The sequence below is a fragment of the Ictidomys tridecemlineatus genome, chromosome 6 (assembly GCF_052094955.1).
Source record: "Ictidomys tridecemlineatus isolate mIctTri1 chromosome 6, mIctTri1.hap1, whole genome shotgun sequence".
Lineage (NCBI taxonomy): Eukaryota > Metazoa > Chordata > Mammalia > Rodentia > Sciuridae > Ictidomys > Ictidomys tridecemlineatus.
The window spans coordinates 97,934,919-97,951,370 of record NC_135482.1 but is presented as its reverse complement, the minus strand read 5'-3'; the positions used below and the strand labels follow the sequence as shown (position 1 = coordinate 97,951,370).

Sequence of the window (16,452 nt, the reverse complement as noted above, 5' to 3'; positions counted from 1 at the left end):
CAATCATCAAAAAGAAATTGGTATCTTGCTAAATCATTACTTTGTGGCTGAGAACTGAATCTGTGTTGAAAATAACAGTATTGATTTTTGGTTGGCAATAGTTCCATGTAGTTATTAGAATGGGAATAATTTAAAAATAATAGAAAAGGGCTTATGGAAGCTCAGATTGGAAAAATAAAAGATTCAAACATGATCATGTGATTTTACTTATTAATTGTTGATGTTGTATTTTCTATATACTATAATTTGCAAGCCAAATATATACTTGAAATTCTAAGTCAAGAGGAAATAATTAACTCCAGTTCTCAAATATTCAAAGGAATAATTATAAGAAAAACAAAGATAGTAATCAACAAAATTTATTGTTATAAAATTATCTTCTCTTGCTCTTATTTTTAAAAATTTATCAAAGTGCATAATAAATGGCACATATATTAACTTATTTAGAAAGAGCAATTGGCTTCTTAAAGATAAATTTAGATTATTATATTGATATAACCATAGAAAGTCACATTTCACTTAAAGCAAACTGATACCCAAAAATCCTTGGAAAAAATGCAATAAAATGTTTTGTTTTGGTTTGGTTTTAGTTCTTTTTGTACCTCCTACCTCAGCTCCCTTTACTTTACCAAGGTTAAATCCTTTTGTAGTTCTTATAAATAGAACCAAATAGAGTAGGAACAATTTGTTTTAGAATCTGGGGAGGAAATGAGGACATAACTTTCACTTCCATAGTCAGACAAACTTAAGATGAATCTGAGTTAGGTAAGCCTCATCAAGGCCTAAGTGAATATATCAAAGTATATTAGCAAGAAAGTTTATTGAAATATAACTTTTTTAAATTAAATTTTAGGCTTTCCCATTACAAATTTATTGCCAAGTGTTATGGCTAGAGTTTTGATTAAGAAGCTCTTGGAAGGATAATCTCACAATTGCTGTGATTTCATCATATTACCACGTCTCTAATTAGGCTCTGCCTCTAATATTGCCCTTTTACTAAACAGGAAATTCATTTTATATTGAATAAATTTTTTTTCCTAAGAGGCAAATTAATTACATAATTTTTTCTTTAAAACTCTCTAGTGTTCTGCTGCTGCCTATTGGATAAATCCCAAATTCCAGCAAGTTTCTTCTTACTAAGGTACTTGTATACTTTTGTACCCACCATTTCCCTACAGACACTTTCTGTTTTCTTCCACGAAAACACTAGCAGTTTCTTAGGTCTGCCATGCTCTTTCATCTCTCCATGTACATTTATGTGTCTAGACTCTCCCTCTCTCTCACTATTTCTGACTTCCTTTTTACCAGGTATACATTCTTCTTTACTCAGTTCAAATTTTGTGACTCCCAAGATGAAATTGGCTATTGCTTCCCTAAACTCTTATTACTTAGGTACAAATTTCTATTACAGGATGTCATTTTATACCATAATTGTTTGTTTTCATGTCATATGTGCCACTTGGCTGTGAGAATCACAAAGGCACAGCCTGTGGATTTGATTTGTTGCTGGCTTCCCAACAGCTGGAATATTGCAGGTCTCTGAAGTAAATAAGCACCCTTGACTCTCAGACTTGGTGAGCAAACCCACTTATTGGAGTGCTGTCTTTCTATCCAAGGAGATCACACTGGCTTTTGATGCAAAAAGGCAGACACCCCTTCCTGGGTAATAATATCTTCTCCTAGTTTTCTACTGTTCTGCCTTGCAGTCAATGCAAATGGAATAATGCCAATCATGATATAATCTTCAAGTCAGCTTAGTGAGGTATTCATTTTTATTTACTTCTATTGTATTTATCTCTAACTCCTCCTAGAAAGATAACTTGGAATTTTATTGTTCTTCTTCTGCAAGGTTTTGACCAAATATGAAGAAAAATGAACCCTCTCACTTAAGTAAGAGTGTGGACTTTAGACCTTTAATCTACTACTTTTTTTATATGCCAGATAGTTTAAAGTCTCAGACTGGTGATCATTTATGATATTATTTATGAAAAGCTGTACCAAAACCTATTCTCTTTCTATTTTTCCATTCCTGACTCCTTGGGGTCTGTTTTCCCCTTGCTATAAGACTCACTACAAAGTGTGAATCTAAAATGGTCACTTAATATTTGAAAAATGCAGTCAGACATTTGCTTCTATATAGAATACCCTTACTAAATAAAATGCACAACGGAAATCACAGCAGTAGTGGGGGACACCTGGAGGTCCAATGCCTTCCAAAATCTTACTAACTCATTACAATTTGGAAGTCCAAGTCTAACATCAATAACAGGAAGTTCACATAAAAATGTTAAAAACACAAACTAATGCAAATGTTCAAATTATTGAGTAGGAGAAAAATTTGCAGAAAATTTCTCTTTTATAAGGTGAATGAAATTTATATTTACACACATACATATAATTTGATTTGGTAAAGGCAATTATAATTTTAAATACATGACTAATAACTCTCTGGAAAATAAATTTATTCCACCTTTGAGCTTACTACATTGGCCCATATGAAAATGCTCTGTATGCTAAGTAGCACCTAAAATTTGTATACCTGGGGCTCACACTTAGAAATATGGTTTTTCTTTCCATAAAAGTCCAATGCTTACGGAATGATTCTCTTTATATTATTTATCCTTATATCTTTTACAATAAATTTTATCTTACTGAGAGTAGGATTGCTTATTTTTGAGATGCCTTCCCAGATCTACAAAGTAACTGCACATTAAATGTTATCTACACAGATACATAGTTACATATCTCCATACTAGACCATCTAAATTTTATAAAGGTAATATAATTGTTTTAAAGGAAACATTAAGAAATACAGAAAGATACGTGCACATATGAACACAGATCTGAACAAGATTTTTGGATTAAGTTAATAAATAGTAATGTTATTTGCATAGAGGATACATAGCAATTGTTTCTGATTTTCAGGCCACCTCATGGGGAATTCCCCTTCTAATGTAAGAAAAGATTTTACTATTTATAAGAAGAGAAAGACATCATTAATAAATTTAAGGGTGTGGTGTAGAGAGTGGAGAAAATGATGGCGTGGGTTTTCAGGAAATTGGGTCATACTATTTACAGGGTATATGAAAATCCCTTTTCATTCACCTACATCCTAATATCCATTCCCTCATCCTGTGAAACAGAGATTTACCTCATCACAACTATTAAAAAAATGTATTGGTATAAGTCCTCCTTAGAATTACTATAAGAGAAGCGTTCCAAATAAAATTTGAACAAATGCTCCTAAATTTAAGACCATTGTTCTAGTCAAGGATGTATTTGGAATACCTCAAATTGATTTTTTCCCCCAAAGAGCAGCAATTATTTTAATGAAAAGTTAAGTTCAGTAATTATTAATTAAAATATAAATAAGATTATTATGAGTTATTTTGTGGATATATGGCAAGCATTTTATTCTGGTGATACATACTGTGTTTTTATTTACAGTGACTTCTTATATTTAAAATAAGAGAAAAATTTATATCTAGATATCTTTGTCTACAGTGCAAAATGATTGAAGAATATTTAAGTAACATATATTCTTAAAAAGTAAATAGGTCATATATTCTCATGAAAAGTAAAAAGAGTAATAAATTATGCTTCCATTCCTAGTGAAAGGATATTTTTACTTCAATGTCAATTTTGAAATATAACCTCTCATTTTTCCTACATCCTGCCATATTTTCTGATTCACTTTCTTTATAGTGTGATAGTATTCCTAAGGGGAATATTAAGAAAGTCACAACTTTAGGAAAGAAACCTAATCATTTTTTAACCTTTGCTGTCATCAGTTTGCATAACATTCAGTGTCTCTTCTCAGGTAAAGTTGAAAGGCTTAGGGGAAATTTGCCAGGAACTTAACTATGAGTCATTTAACAAATGAAAACTTGGCTTTTCCCAGCAGAACCTGTTCTTAACAAGGGCTCTTTCCAGAACCTCAGTGGGTAGGTATTTCATGCTATATAAGGTAAGCAGTGTCACCTGTCTTCTCCCTGAAAGTCTCTCCTTGTGTTGAGATCCAAAGGTGAATGGACTCTGGTGGAGCTGTGTCAGGGTAGATAGAAGCTTGCATCCTCTAGATTACCACTACAGAACATAATAGAGTATCTGTAAACTTGTTTGATCTGGCATTAAGTTATCATGGCAAGTCATACACATTTCCAGAAACTTATTGCCACAGGAAGCAGATGGAGTCTTGGAGGCAGAATGTGGTTGGAAAATGAAAGTCCTTTGCTGGGTGGGAAAGGTTTACAGTAGATGCAGGTCTTTTTCTAAAAATAGTTATGTTTTTGTTGGGGCTGACAGGACTACAATTACACTGACTTTTAAATGTTCGTATATGACCATCATCTTTTTAGTGTGCAATATGTTCCTTCCTTTCCTTATAAGGCAGTGATAGAGAAGGCCTTACAGCTGGTATTTAGATCCTGATTGTACCACTTACCAGATGAGTGAACTGGATGAGTAGCTTAAATTCCCTGTGTTTCTTTTTGTGTATACTTGGGAATAATAACAGTTAAGTCATAAACGTATAATAAGAATTAGATAAATCAATATACTTAAAGGGATTAGCAACATGACTGACATATAGCAAACATTTGGATAAATCCTTATAATGATGAAATGTCACATACTCACACTCTCCCAAGTTCCTATTCAGACACAAATTACTATGGAAAATTGGAACAAACTTGAAGAATGGTGGTGCTGGGATTGATTTAGCAGCTCATTTGTGCCATTAAAGTATTTGTATATTATTTATGCTCTACATCCTTGGGGTATAAATATTATTGCCTTTTTGGCCACAATTTGGATCATGAAGAATTGGAGATTATTTCTACCCAGTAATATCCCATCTGTAAGGAAGCAATCAGCAGTGGAAGAATGCTCTACTTTTGCATTTCTTTCTTCTTCTCCACTTTCTCCTCTCTTTTAAACAAGGAGTGAAGTCTTTGCAGATGCTACACCAAGAAACACTTCTGTATAGCTCCTTCTGGCATATATATATCCTTCATTACTAAACCAAAGTGGGCTCTACTATAGTATGCCCTTAGATGCTCTGCTTTATGGTAGAAGCACTCATAATCCCAAATATTGAGAGCTTTGGATTGTCAGATGATTTCAGCTCTGAGAATTTCCCTTATCCTCAGAGAGACATTCCACCCAAGGTTCCCCATTCTCCCTAGGTACTACTACATGTGTAGTGTTTCCTGAAAGAAGCATTCAGACATGGTCCAAACAAGGCTTCTGAAACTTTAACATGTCTATGCATCATCTGAGGATCTCCTCAACTTATGGGTTTTGGTTCAGTATATGTGGACCTGACACCTTTCACTTCCAACTGGCTCACTGCAATGCCAATGCTGCTACTCTTCTAACCACATTTGAATTGGCAAGGCTCCTAAGCAGCAGCCTTCAACCAATTCAATAGGAGAAATGCCTGGAGAGCTTTGATGCCAAAGCTACACTCTTAGATCAGAAAATTTTGGTTGTTTTCCTGAGCCTAACAGTACCCGAAATACCTTAGAATCTACTCAAAATACAAAGTCTATGTTCATCCAGATGGTCTGAGTCAGACTCCTAGGAAAGAACCTCAACAATCTCATTACCTGGGTGGTTCTGGCGACTAAAGTCCAAGCACCACTATCTCAGAGATTCTCATTAAGTTAGTGAAGGTAAAACACAAGAATTCACATTTTTTACTGTAAAAAGAGAACCAGTACCCTGGGCTATTATGAAGTTCAAGAAATTCCTTCCAAGAAAAATGTGATTCTTCTAGTACACTTGTGCTAGGGGTGTAAGAAGAATGAATGCATGCTATCCTTGAAAAAGGACAATAAAACACCATGTTCTTGAAACTCCTCTTTCCATTCCCAAGAACTTTCCATTCCCAAGTTAAGGGAACAATAAAAGCATAAAAGCGGGCTCAGACCAGAACATCCAAATAATTACTATCATGAGCAGGACACTAACTCTCTTTCTCACCTATGTAGCAACTGGGGAAAACTAGTGTTATATGCAGGAACTACTTTCTTGCATGCATACCAGAATAGCTGCTCCTTGGAATGCTAGTCATACAAAGAACAAAGCACACTAGGCAAAATAACAATGTCACTGCTTCTGTCGCCTACCTTATAAAACACTTCCTGTGTAGTAACTAGTAAACAGTTGGTGGCACTATGGAAAGGATAAGGGTCACTTTTCCATTTGGCTGCCACTGGACAAAGTGCCAAGAGGGACAGAGGTGCTCTCTGTCTAGCCTGTCACCATGGAATTTCCCTGAAAGCATTTTCCAATAAACCTTGTATCTTGAATACTATCTTCAAGCATTTTCTTTCACCTTTTGGCAACCTATTCCACTGCCCTAGTAGAACTAGGCCATGGTCTCAACAGAATCCAGTTACTTTGGTATATGATATTTCTTATGAGACCAAAATCAAACAGTTTGTAACTTTGTTTTCTGCTACATAAGTAAATGATCAATTTGCAGTTGTCATTTTACATGACTAAGTAATAGCACTTGACACTTTTTCCTTTCTAGTTTCCTTTGGCTTTCCATCTCACTCGCCCCTCCTTTGGTCTCCAAAGCTGATTCCTTCTTAACTGGCCTTCTCTACCTTGCAATGCTCACAGCAAAGTTCTTGATTCTTTTCTCTATTCAGACTCACTTCCTGAAAGGGAAGAGATTATTAGTAAGGTGCCCAAAACTCCCAAATTATATTTTTAATACAAAGTTCCCTTTCTCAAATTCCTATATTGATTATTCAACTTCCAACTTGATATCTCCACTTCTGTTTATAACATCAAAACCTCCCCAATGAATTCTTAATCTTCCATCTCAAACCTACTTCAACCATGACCAGCTCAGATGATGATGATTCTATATTTCCAAAGCTCAGGCAAAACACATTTTAAGTAATCTCAGTTCACTATTTTTATCATTCCTTATATCTAACCCATCAAGAAAACCTATTGAATTTACTATCAAAACATACCTGGAACCTGTTCACTTTTCACCATATGCCCAGCTTTAACACTGGTTCAAGTAACTATCACTTTTTGCTTAGATCATTGCAGCAGATTCTACCAAGTTTCCTTATTTCTCCTCTTGCACTCCTACCACCTCTTCTCAACACAGAAGCCAAGAGATATATTTAAAACAACTGGGGCAGGTCCGTCTTCTACCCAAATCCTGCAGTGAATGCCAGGTTTATTCTGAACAATGAAAGCCAAAGTCCAAATAGTGACCCTCAATCCTTTTCCTGAAAGCTCTTCTTGCCTCATTATTCATTACAGTAGTGGTGTTAAATAAGGCAAAGGATTAACATTGAGTATGACTTTTCAGCAGTAAATGATAAATTCACAAGAATAAAAAAATTTAAAAAGGTAAATGCTCTGAGATTAACATCTTGATCTTGCATATAAATCTAATAAAATTATCACTTAATTTGTGACTCTTCTCTTTTTTCCTCTTTATAACATTTTACTGAGAAGAGTCTATTTTGTTGTGTTTGTGTGTTTATGTTTGTTTCCTTGAGCTTTTATAAAGTCTTTTTCAACTTTCACATAATCTTTCTCCTTTCCTCCACCTCTCAATCTTTCTTTGCATATTGGAAGATTCCAATTCTATATGTCATAATGTCTAAAAGCTTGAATTCTGAGTTGGAAACAATAAAGTGCATTATACAAGGTGGTATCACATGAAGCCTCAAGTTTTCTACAATAAAAACTATGAATGAGTACTAAAATAAATGAAAATGAGGAACTCAGATGTGAAATGACAGCATTTAATGGGATAATAAAGAAATAAAATCTGATAAAAAGACAAAACAGATTTCAAATTTTTCAGGATGTGAGGTCATCATGGTTCCTTCAGGGTTGATACAGAAATGGAATTTGTCGAAAGAAGTAGTTCTCCACCTGGTATTTAAAACATAGTTTAAGAAATAGATAAATGCATATATGTGTATATTTTTGTGTTAATAAATAGACATAAAAATGTAATAATATGTACATGTTCAGAAAATATACATATATACATTGAATATATACATGAATTATATAAAATATATTTACACATAGATTTAATGACCTGCAAACTTATAAAAAAATGACAGGTTGATAAAAAAATACTTAAATAGCTATACACTTCTTAAAGCTATTTTAGACAATATGAGACAGTTTTAATGAACATCAGAATAGTGATGTAGCACACATAGGTACATAATTCTTATGAGGTACTACAGACTTCTCTTGGCTTGATCCATTGTTCTATTTTTATATTTTCACTTTTCTACCAGGAATGCTTTCAAGTCTACAATACTGGTAATTTCCTTACCTTTGATTCATTGGGAAACTGGAATGTTATTGATGTTGTAAGAATTAAAGGCATATTCATCTGAAAAATAAAGGGAATATCCATCCGTATTGACTCTCCAACTGTCCATAATCAGACTATGTCAGACAATATAAACATGTTATATTTAATCTTTCAATAAATTTTCAAGGGAAGCAGTCACTTCTCCATTTTGGAAATCCATAAATATTCTGCTAAAATTTAAGTTACTTGATAGAATGCATTCAATTTGAAATGACAGAGACAGAGTTAAAATACTTTTTGACAAACTTCATATGCCATTTAACAAGAAACTAATAGTATCAACCTTTCAGGGAAGGGTTTTATGGTTTCTTCAACATATTAGGAACTGTTCTGGCACATAAGCTACTGAAATTCTCCTATAACACTTGAGAATATTGTTCACTCTCCCCCATAAGTGAGTCTATTGAGGTCGCAAGAAAGGGTAAGTCTTGGAATCAACAACAATGACAAAAACAAGAAAGACTTAGAATCTTAGCATGGTTTATATTTCAAGTTAAAGGGGAGCCTTTTCACATTATATCACAAATAAAGTGTTGAAAAACTCCAGTAACTGGAAAATAGGCTAATCAGGAATATATCACAGAGTAATAATAATCATCATACAATGTAAAACCATCCATTGTTTAGTTTTTCAAGACAGAGGATGACTTTGTAAAGCTCCCATAGCTCATAGAATGTTAGATTTCCTACCTTTTTCATAATAATTATAGACTATGACAGGTGCAGGTTGAATGTTATATACGAGGTTGCTTTGCTCAACAGAAAAAGTAAAACTTTTTACTATACCAGGAACCTAGAAAGAAACAATGATAAATACATCTTAACATATCTGAAAAAGAAACTACTGAGAAATTTAACACTAGGCTGTTCATGATTTACTCAATTAAAGACATCTAGTGTGATCATTATCTTGCATAATAGCAAAAACAATGAGCTAGCTATTGTTAAAGTGTATACCACCTTCAGTTCCATTGTTTATATTGAGGTGCAAGCAATTTAATTGAAAATGTTAGAGGAATATTCATGTGAGTGGCAGTGATGTGTACATAGAAAGGTTGGTTCTAAAATTCATGACATAATTTGAAGTTTCTTTAAATAAGTTAAAGTAGAACTACTATATGATTCAGGAATCCACTTCTGAGTATGCATTCAAAAGAAATTGGATTATTATATTGAAGAGAGATTTGCACTCCCATGTTCAATGCAGCATTGTTCACAATTACCAAGATATGAAAATAACCTGTTATGAACAGATAGGGATGAAGAAACCATGGTACATATGCAAAATTGAAAATTATTTAGCCTTAGAAAGGAAGGAAATCTTCAATTTTGACAACACTGATGAACTTGATTTAAATTATGCTAAGTGAAATAAATCATATAAAGAAAATAATACTACATGATCTTACTTAGAAGTAAAATATAAAAAGTTAAATTCCCAGATGCAGAAAGCAGAATGGTAGTTGTCAGTTAGTTGTGTACTAAGTTTCAGTTATATAGAATGAATAAGTTATAAAGATCTAAAGTATGAGATCAATAGTCAATAATACTCTGCTGTATACTCAAAATTTGCTAATAGATCTTAAGTGTTATCTTCACAAAAAGGTAATTATAGGGGGGGGTTCCAACATGGCGGCCGGCGAGCAGGCAGCATTTTCTGTACCTCCGCAGTAATGGGATCAGAGAGACACATAAATACAGTTGCATGGGACCTGCTGAGGAACTTCTAACAATATTCCATTGAAAGGAGACCTGCCGATAACTAGTAAGTCTGTGGGAGGGGTCAGTTTGTCTCAGGCGAGTGAATCTAGGCAACGCGGATCAGGGACACAATCCCACAGGTACACAATTCCGCCGGCCTCGGCCGAACTGCAGTGAACTGCAGCAAACGTACGAACGGCCGCGGCGGACTGGGCCCCCGCAGGCCTGAGTCTGTGAACTGCCTCTGGCGGTTTGGCGCTGAAAACAACACCCCCTCCCCACCCCCAGCCGGTTCCGAGCAACACGGATCAGGGACACAATCCAGCCGGCCGCGGCCGAACTGCAGCGAACTGCAGCAAACGTACCAACGGCTGCGGCGGACTGGGCCCCCGCAGGCCTGAGTCTGGGAACTGCCTCTGGCGGTTTGGCACTGAAAACAACACCCCCACCCCTCCCCCAGCCGGTTCGGAGCAACGTGGATCAGGGACACAATCCAGCCGGCCGCGGCTGAACTGCAGCGAACTGCAGCAAACGTACCAACGGCCGCGGCGGACTGGGCCCCGCCCCGCAGGCCTGAGTCTGTGAACTGCCTCTGGCGGTTTGGCGCTACAAACAACACCCCCCCCCCATCCCACCCCCAGCCGGTTCGGAGCTGCAAACCACACGACCCCCCACCCCACCCCCACCCCGCTCCTGTGAATAACTCCTGCCCACTGGGCTCTGCAAAGGGCCCCGACCACACGGCAAACGGACAAATAGTCCCGACCACTGGGCACTTCGAACAGCCCTGCCCGCACAGGGGAATCAGGAGTGGCGAGGGACCCACCACACGGAACTCCCAGCTACGGCTCCCACCAGAGGTAACATCTGAGGTCTCTTGCACCAGTTTCCGGGGGCGTGACTACCAGAGGGCAAGCAAATTCGCCGCGGGTCCTCAACCCCAAGCCCTACAAACTTAGGATTCCAGGGAATGGCAAACAGGGAGAGCGTGCCCAGGTGGCCATGAAAACAGGGCACACAGGAGCAGCAGACCTGGCGTGTAGCCAGTATTGTGGTGAGCATTACCGGTGAGCAGACCCGCCCAGTCCGGGAGGAAAAGCTGCTGCACAGTGACAGGCTCCCGCCTACTAAGAAGAGAAGCTTAGCCTGGTGGGCACAGCTTCACCTAATGGAAGAATAGTGAATCGGACTCTAAGACTGCATTTATTAATTTTTTTTTTTTTGGTGGATGTTGTGGTTGGGTTTTTTTTTTTTGTTGTTGTTGTTGCTGTTTTTTTTAAAAAAAGTGTTTTTAAAATTCATTTTATTTTATTTTATTTTATTTTATTTTTTAATTTTAATCCTCATCTCTATTATTACTATTGTTATTTGTTTTAATTCTTTTAAATCTTCAATTTTTTCTTTCTCTTTCTTCTCTTCCTCTGTCTTTCCATTTCTTTTCAATTCTCTTATTCCCCCTTCCTGGAATTCTACCTGGTTACTCTCATTCTCTTTGGTGATTTCTTCCCTTCCCTGCTAATACCTTTCCTCCCAAGCATCAAATAAATTTATAGGAGTAGACAGTAACTCAACAGTCAAACAGAACAAAAAGCAAAATGAGCAGTATGAAAAAGCAAGGAAGAAAAGGAGTACAAACAACACAGGACAGCCCAAATATTCAGAACGACATAGAGTCATCAGAAAAGTGGTCATATAAAGAACTCAGGGAACACCTTAGACAGATGGAATGGAACCTTAAAGAGGACACAAGACAGCAAATTCAAGCAGCGAAAGAACACATTGAGAAGGAATTACATAAAATGATAAAAGAAGAAGTTAAGCATCTATATCAGGAGATAGAGACTATAAAAAAGAATCATACAGTAATCTTAGAAATGAAGGAAATTATAAACCAAATTAAAATCTCATATGAGAGTATCACTAATAGAGTGGAGCAACTAGAAGCCAGAACTTCTGATAATGAAGACAAAATATATCAACTTGAAAAGAGTCTAGCCAACTCAGATAGGATGGTTAAAAATCATGAGAGAAACATACAAGAGATATGCGATAATATTAAAAAACCAAATTTAAGAGTCATTGGGATAGAGGAAGGGATAGAAATTGAAACCAAGGGAATGAGTAATTTACTAAATGAAATAATTACAGAAAATTTTCCAGAAATAAAAAAGGAAACAGATATACAAATTGTAGATGCATACAGGACACCGAGCATACAAAATCACAGTAGACCAACGCCAAGACACATTGTTATGAAGATATCCAACATACAGAACAAAGAGAGAATATTAAAAGCTACAAGAGAAAGGAGACAGATTACATTCAGGGGTAAACCAATAAGGTTAACAACGGATTTTTCAACACAGACGCTGAAAGCAAGAAGATCCTGGAACAACGTATTCCAAACACTGAAAGACAATGGATGCCAACCAAGAATCCTGTATCCAGCAAAATTAAGCTTCAGGTACGACAACGAAATAAAAATCTTTCACGATAAACAAAAACTAAAAGAATTTGCAGCCAGAAAACCAGCATTGCAAAGCATCTTGAGCAAAACACTCCACGAGGAAGAAATGAAAAACAATAACCAAAGCCAACAGTGGGAAGTACCTCAGTAAAGACAGACAGGGGGGAAAGCAAATCATGGAGAAACAAACTAAATTGAAAAAAAAAAAAGAGATAAATAATCAAACATGGCTGGAAGAACAAACGATATATCAATAGTAACTCTAAACATTAATGGTTTAAACACTCCAATAAAGCGACATAGGCTGGTAACATGGATTAAAAAAACAAATCCAACAATATGCTGCCTCCAGGAGACTCACCTAACTGGAAAAGACATACACAGGCTGAAGGTGAAAGGTTGGGAAAAAATATATCACGCACACGGTCCTTGCAAGCAAGCAGGTGTGGCCATCCTCATATCGAATAAAATCGACTTCAAGACTAAATTAATCCAAAGGGATAAGGAAGGACATTATATTCTGTTAAAAGGAACCATTAAACAACAAGATATAACAATTATCAATATTTATGCACCTAATAATGGTGCTGTGAAGTTCATAAAACAAATTCTCCTCAAGTTCAAGAATCAAATAGACCACAACACAATAATTATGGGCGACTTCAACACACCTCTCTCACCATTGGACAGATCCTCCAAACAAAAGTTGAATAAAGAAACTATAGAACTCAATACCACAATCAATAACCTAGACTTAACTGACATATATAGAATATATCAACCATCATCAAGAGGATATACTTTTTTCTCAGCAGCACATGGATCCTTCTCAAAAATAGACCATATATTATGCCATAGGGCAACCCTCAGTAAATATAAAGGGGTGGAGATAATACCATGCATTTTATCTGATCATAATGGAATGAAACTGGAAATCAATGATAAAAGAAGGAAGGGAAAATTCAATATCACATGGAAAATGAACAATATGTTACTGAACGATCAAAGGGTTACAGAAGACATAAAGGAGGAAATCAAAAAATTCTTAGAGATAAATGAAAATACAGACACAACCTATCGGAATCTATGGGACACAATGAAAGCAGTTTTAAGAGGGAAATTCATCGCCTGGAGGTCATTCCTCAAAAAAAGGAAAAACCAACAAATAAATGAGCTCACACTTCATCTCAAAGCCCTAGAAAAGGAAGAGCAAAACAATAGCAAATGTAGCAGAAAGCAAGAAATAATTAAAATCAGAGCGGAAATCAACGAAATTGAAACAAAAGAAACTGTTGAAAAAATTAACAAAACTAAAAGTTGGTTCTTTGAAAAAATAAACAAGATTGTCAGACCCTTAGCCATGCTAACGAAGAGAAGAAGAGAGAGAAATCAAATTACTAACATAAGGGATGAAAAAGGCAATATCACAACAGATGCTACAGAAATACAGAAGACAATTAGAAATTATTTTGAAAACCTATACTCCAATAAAATAGAGGATAGTGAAGACATCGATAAATTCCTTAAGACATACGATTTGCCCAGACTGAGTCAGGAGGACACACACAATTTGAACAGACCAATATCAATGGATGAAATTGAAGAAGCAATCAAAAGATTACCAACCAAGAAAAGCCCAGGACCGGATGGGTATACAGCGGAGTTTTACAAAACCTTTAAAGAAGAATTAATACCAATACTTTTCAAGTTATTCCAGGAAATAGAAAAAGAGGGAGCTCTTCCAAATTCATTCTATGAGGCCAACATCACATTGATTCCGAAGCCAGACAAAGACACATCAAAGAAAGAAAACTACAGACCAATATCTCTGATGAACCTAGATGCAAAAATCCTCAATAAAATTCTGGCGAATTGGATACAAAGGCACATCAAAAAAATTGTGCACCATGATCAAGTAGGATTCATCCCTGGGATGCAAGGATGGTTCAATATACGGAAATCAATAAATATTATTCACCATATCAATAGACTTAAAAATAAGAACCATATGATCATCTCGATAGACGCAGAAAAAGCATTCGACAAAATACAGCATCCCTTTATGTTCAAAACATTAGAAAAACTAGGGATAACAGGAACTTACCTTGACATTGTAAAAGCTATCTATGCTAAGCCCCAGGCTAGCATCATTCTGAATGGAGAAAAATTGAAAGCATTCCCTCTAAAATATGGAACAAGGCAGGGATGTCCTCTATCACCACTTCTATTCAATATAGTTCTCGAAACACTGGCCAGAGCAATTAGACAAACGAAAGAAATTAAAGGCATAAAAATTGGAAAAGAAGAGCTTAAATTATCACTATTTGCGGATGACATGATTATATATCTAGAAGACCCAAAAGGGTCTACAAAAAAACTACTAGAACTAATAAATGAATTCAGCAAAGTGGCAGGATATAAAATCAACACACACAAATCAAAGGCATTTCTGTATATCAGCGACAAAACTTCTGAAATGGAAATAAGGGAAAACACTCCATTCACGTTATCCTCAAAAAAAATAAAATACTTGGGAATCAACCTAACAAAAGAGGTGAAAGATTTATACAATGAAAACTACAGAACTCTAAAAAGAAAAGTAGAAGAAGATCTTAGGAGATGGAAAAATATACCCTGTTCATGGATAGGCAGAACTAACATCATCAAAATGGCGATATTACCAAAAGTTCTCTATAGGTTTAATGCAATGCCAATCAAAATCCCAATGGTATTGCTTGTAGAAATAGACAAAGCAATCATGAAATTCATATGGAAAAATAAAAGACCCAGAATAGCAAAAGCAATTCTAAGCAGGAAGTGTGAATCAGGTGGTATAGCAATACCAGACTTCAAACTATATTACAGAGCAATAGTAACAAAAACAGCATGGTACTGGTACCAGAACAGGCGAGTGGACCAATGGTATAGAATAGAGGACACAGAGACTAATCCACAAAGTTACAACTATCTTATATTTGATAAAGGGGCTAAAAGCATGCAATGGAGGAAGGATAGCATCTTCAACAAATGGTGTTGGGAAAACTGGAAATCCATATGCAACAAAATGAAACTGAATCCCCTCCTCTCACCATGCACAAAAGTTAACTCAAAATGGATCAAGGACCTGGATATCAAATCAGAGACTCTGCATATGATAGAAGAAAAAGTTGGTTCTGATCTACATATTGTGGGGTCGGGCTCCAAATTCCTTAACAGGACACCCATAGCACAAGAGTTAATGGCAAGAATCAACAAATGGGACTTACTTAAACTAAAAAGTTTTTTCACAGCAAGAGAAACAATAAGAGAAGTAAATAGGGAGCCTACATCATGGGAACAAATATTTACCCCTCACACTTCAGATAGAGCCCTAATATCCAGAGTATACAAAGAACTCAAAAAATTAGACAATAAGACAACAAATAACCCAATCAACAAATGGCCAATGACCTGAACAGACACTTCTCAGAGGAGGACATACAATCAATCAACAAGTACATGAAAAAATGCTCACCTTCTCTAGCAGTCAGAGAAATGCAAATCAAAACCACCCTAAGATACCATCTCACTCCAGTAAGATTGGCAGCCATTAGGAAGTCAAACAACAACAAGTGCTGGCGAGGATGTGGGGAAAAGGGTACTCTTGTACATTGCTGGTGGGACTGCAAATTGGTTCGACCAATTTGGAAAGCAGTATGGAGATTCCTGGGAAAGCTGGGAATGGAACCAACATTTGATCCAGCTATTGCCCTTCTAGGACTATTCCCTGAAGACCTTAAAAGAGCGTACTACAGGGATACTGCCACATCGATGTTCACAGCAGCACAATTCACAATAGCTAGACTGTGGAACCAACCCAGATGCCCTTCAATGGATGAATGGATTAAAAAAATGTGGCATTTAT

General features: G+C 36.1%; 1 protein-coding gene across 1 annotated transcript in view; it reads right to left on the bottom strand.

The window, feature by feature from the left end:
• Positions 1 to 7,773: 7,773 nt before the first annotated feature.
• LOC101957600 (ovostatin homolog 2-like) overlaps positions 7,774 to 16,452 on the bottom strand; it is a 55,520-nt gene continuing 46,841 nt past the window's right edge. The window contains exons 34-36 of the mRNA XM_078015267.1: positions 9,071 to 9,173; positions 8,339 to 8,398; positions 7,774 to 7,920 (exon numbers count right to left, since the gene is read on the bottom strand). Of these exons, the coding sequence (XP_077871393.1) occupies positions 8,346 to 8,398; positions 9,071 to 9,173 (156 nt within the window). The 3' untranslated portion in view covers positions 7,774 to 7,920; positions 8,339 to 8,345. The remainder of the gene's footprint in view (positions 7,921 to 8,338; positions 8,399 to 9,070; positions 9,174 to 16,452) is intronic.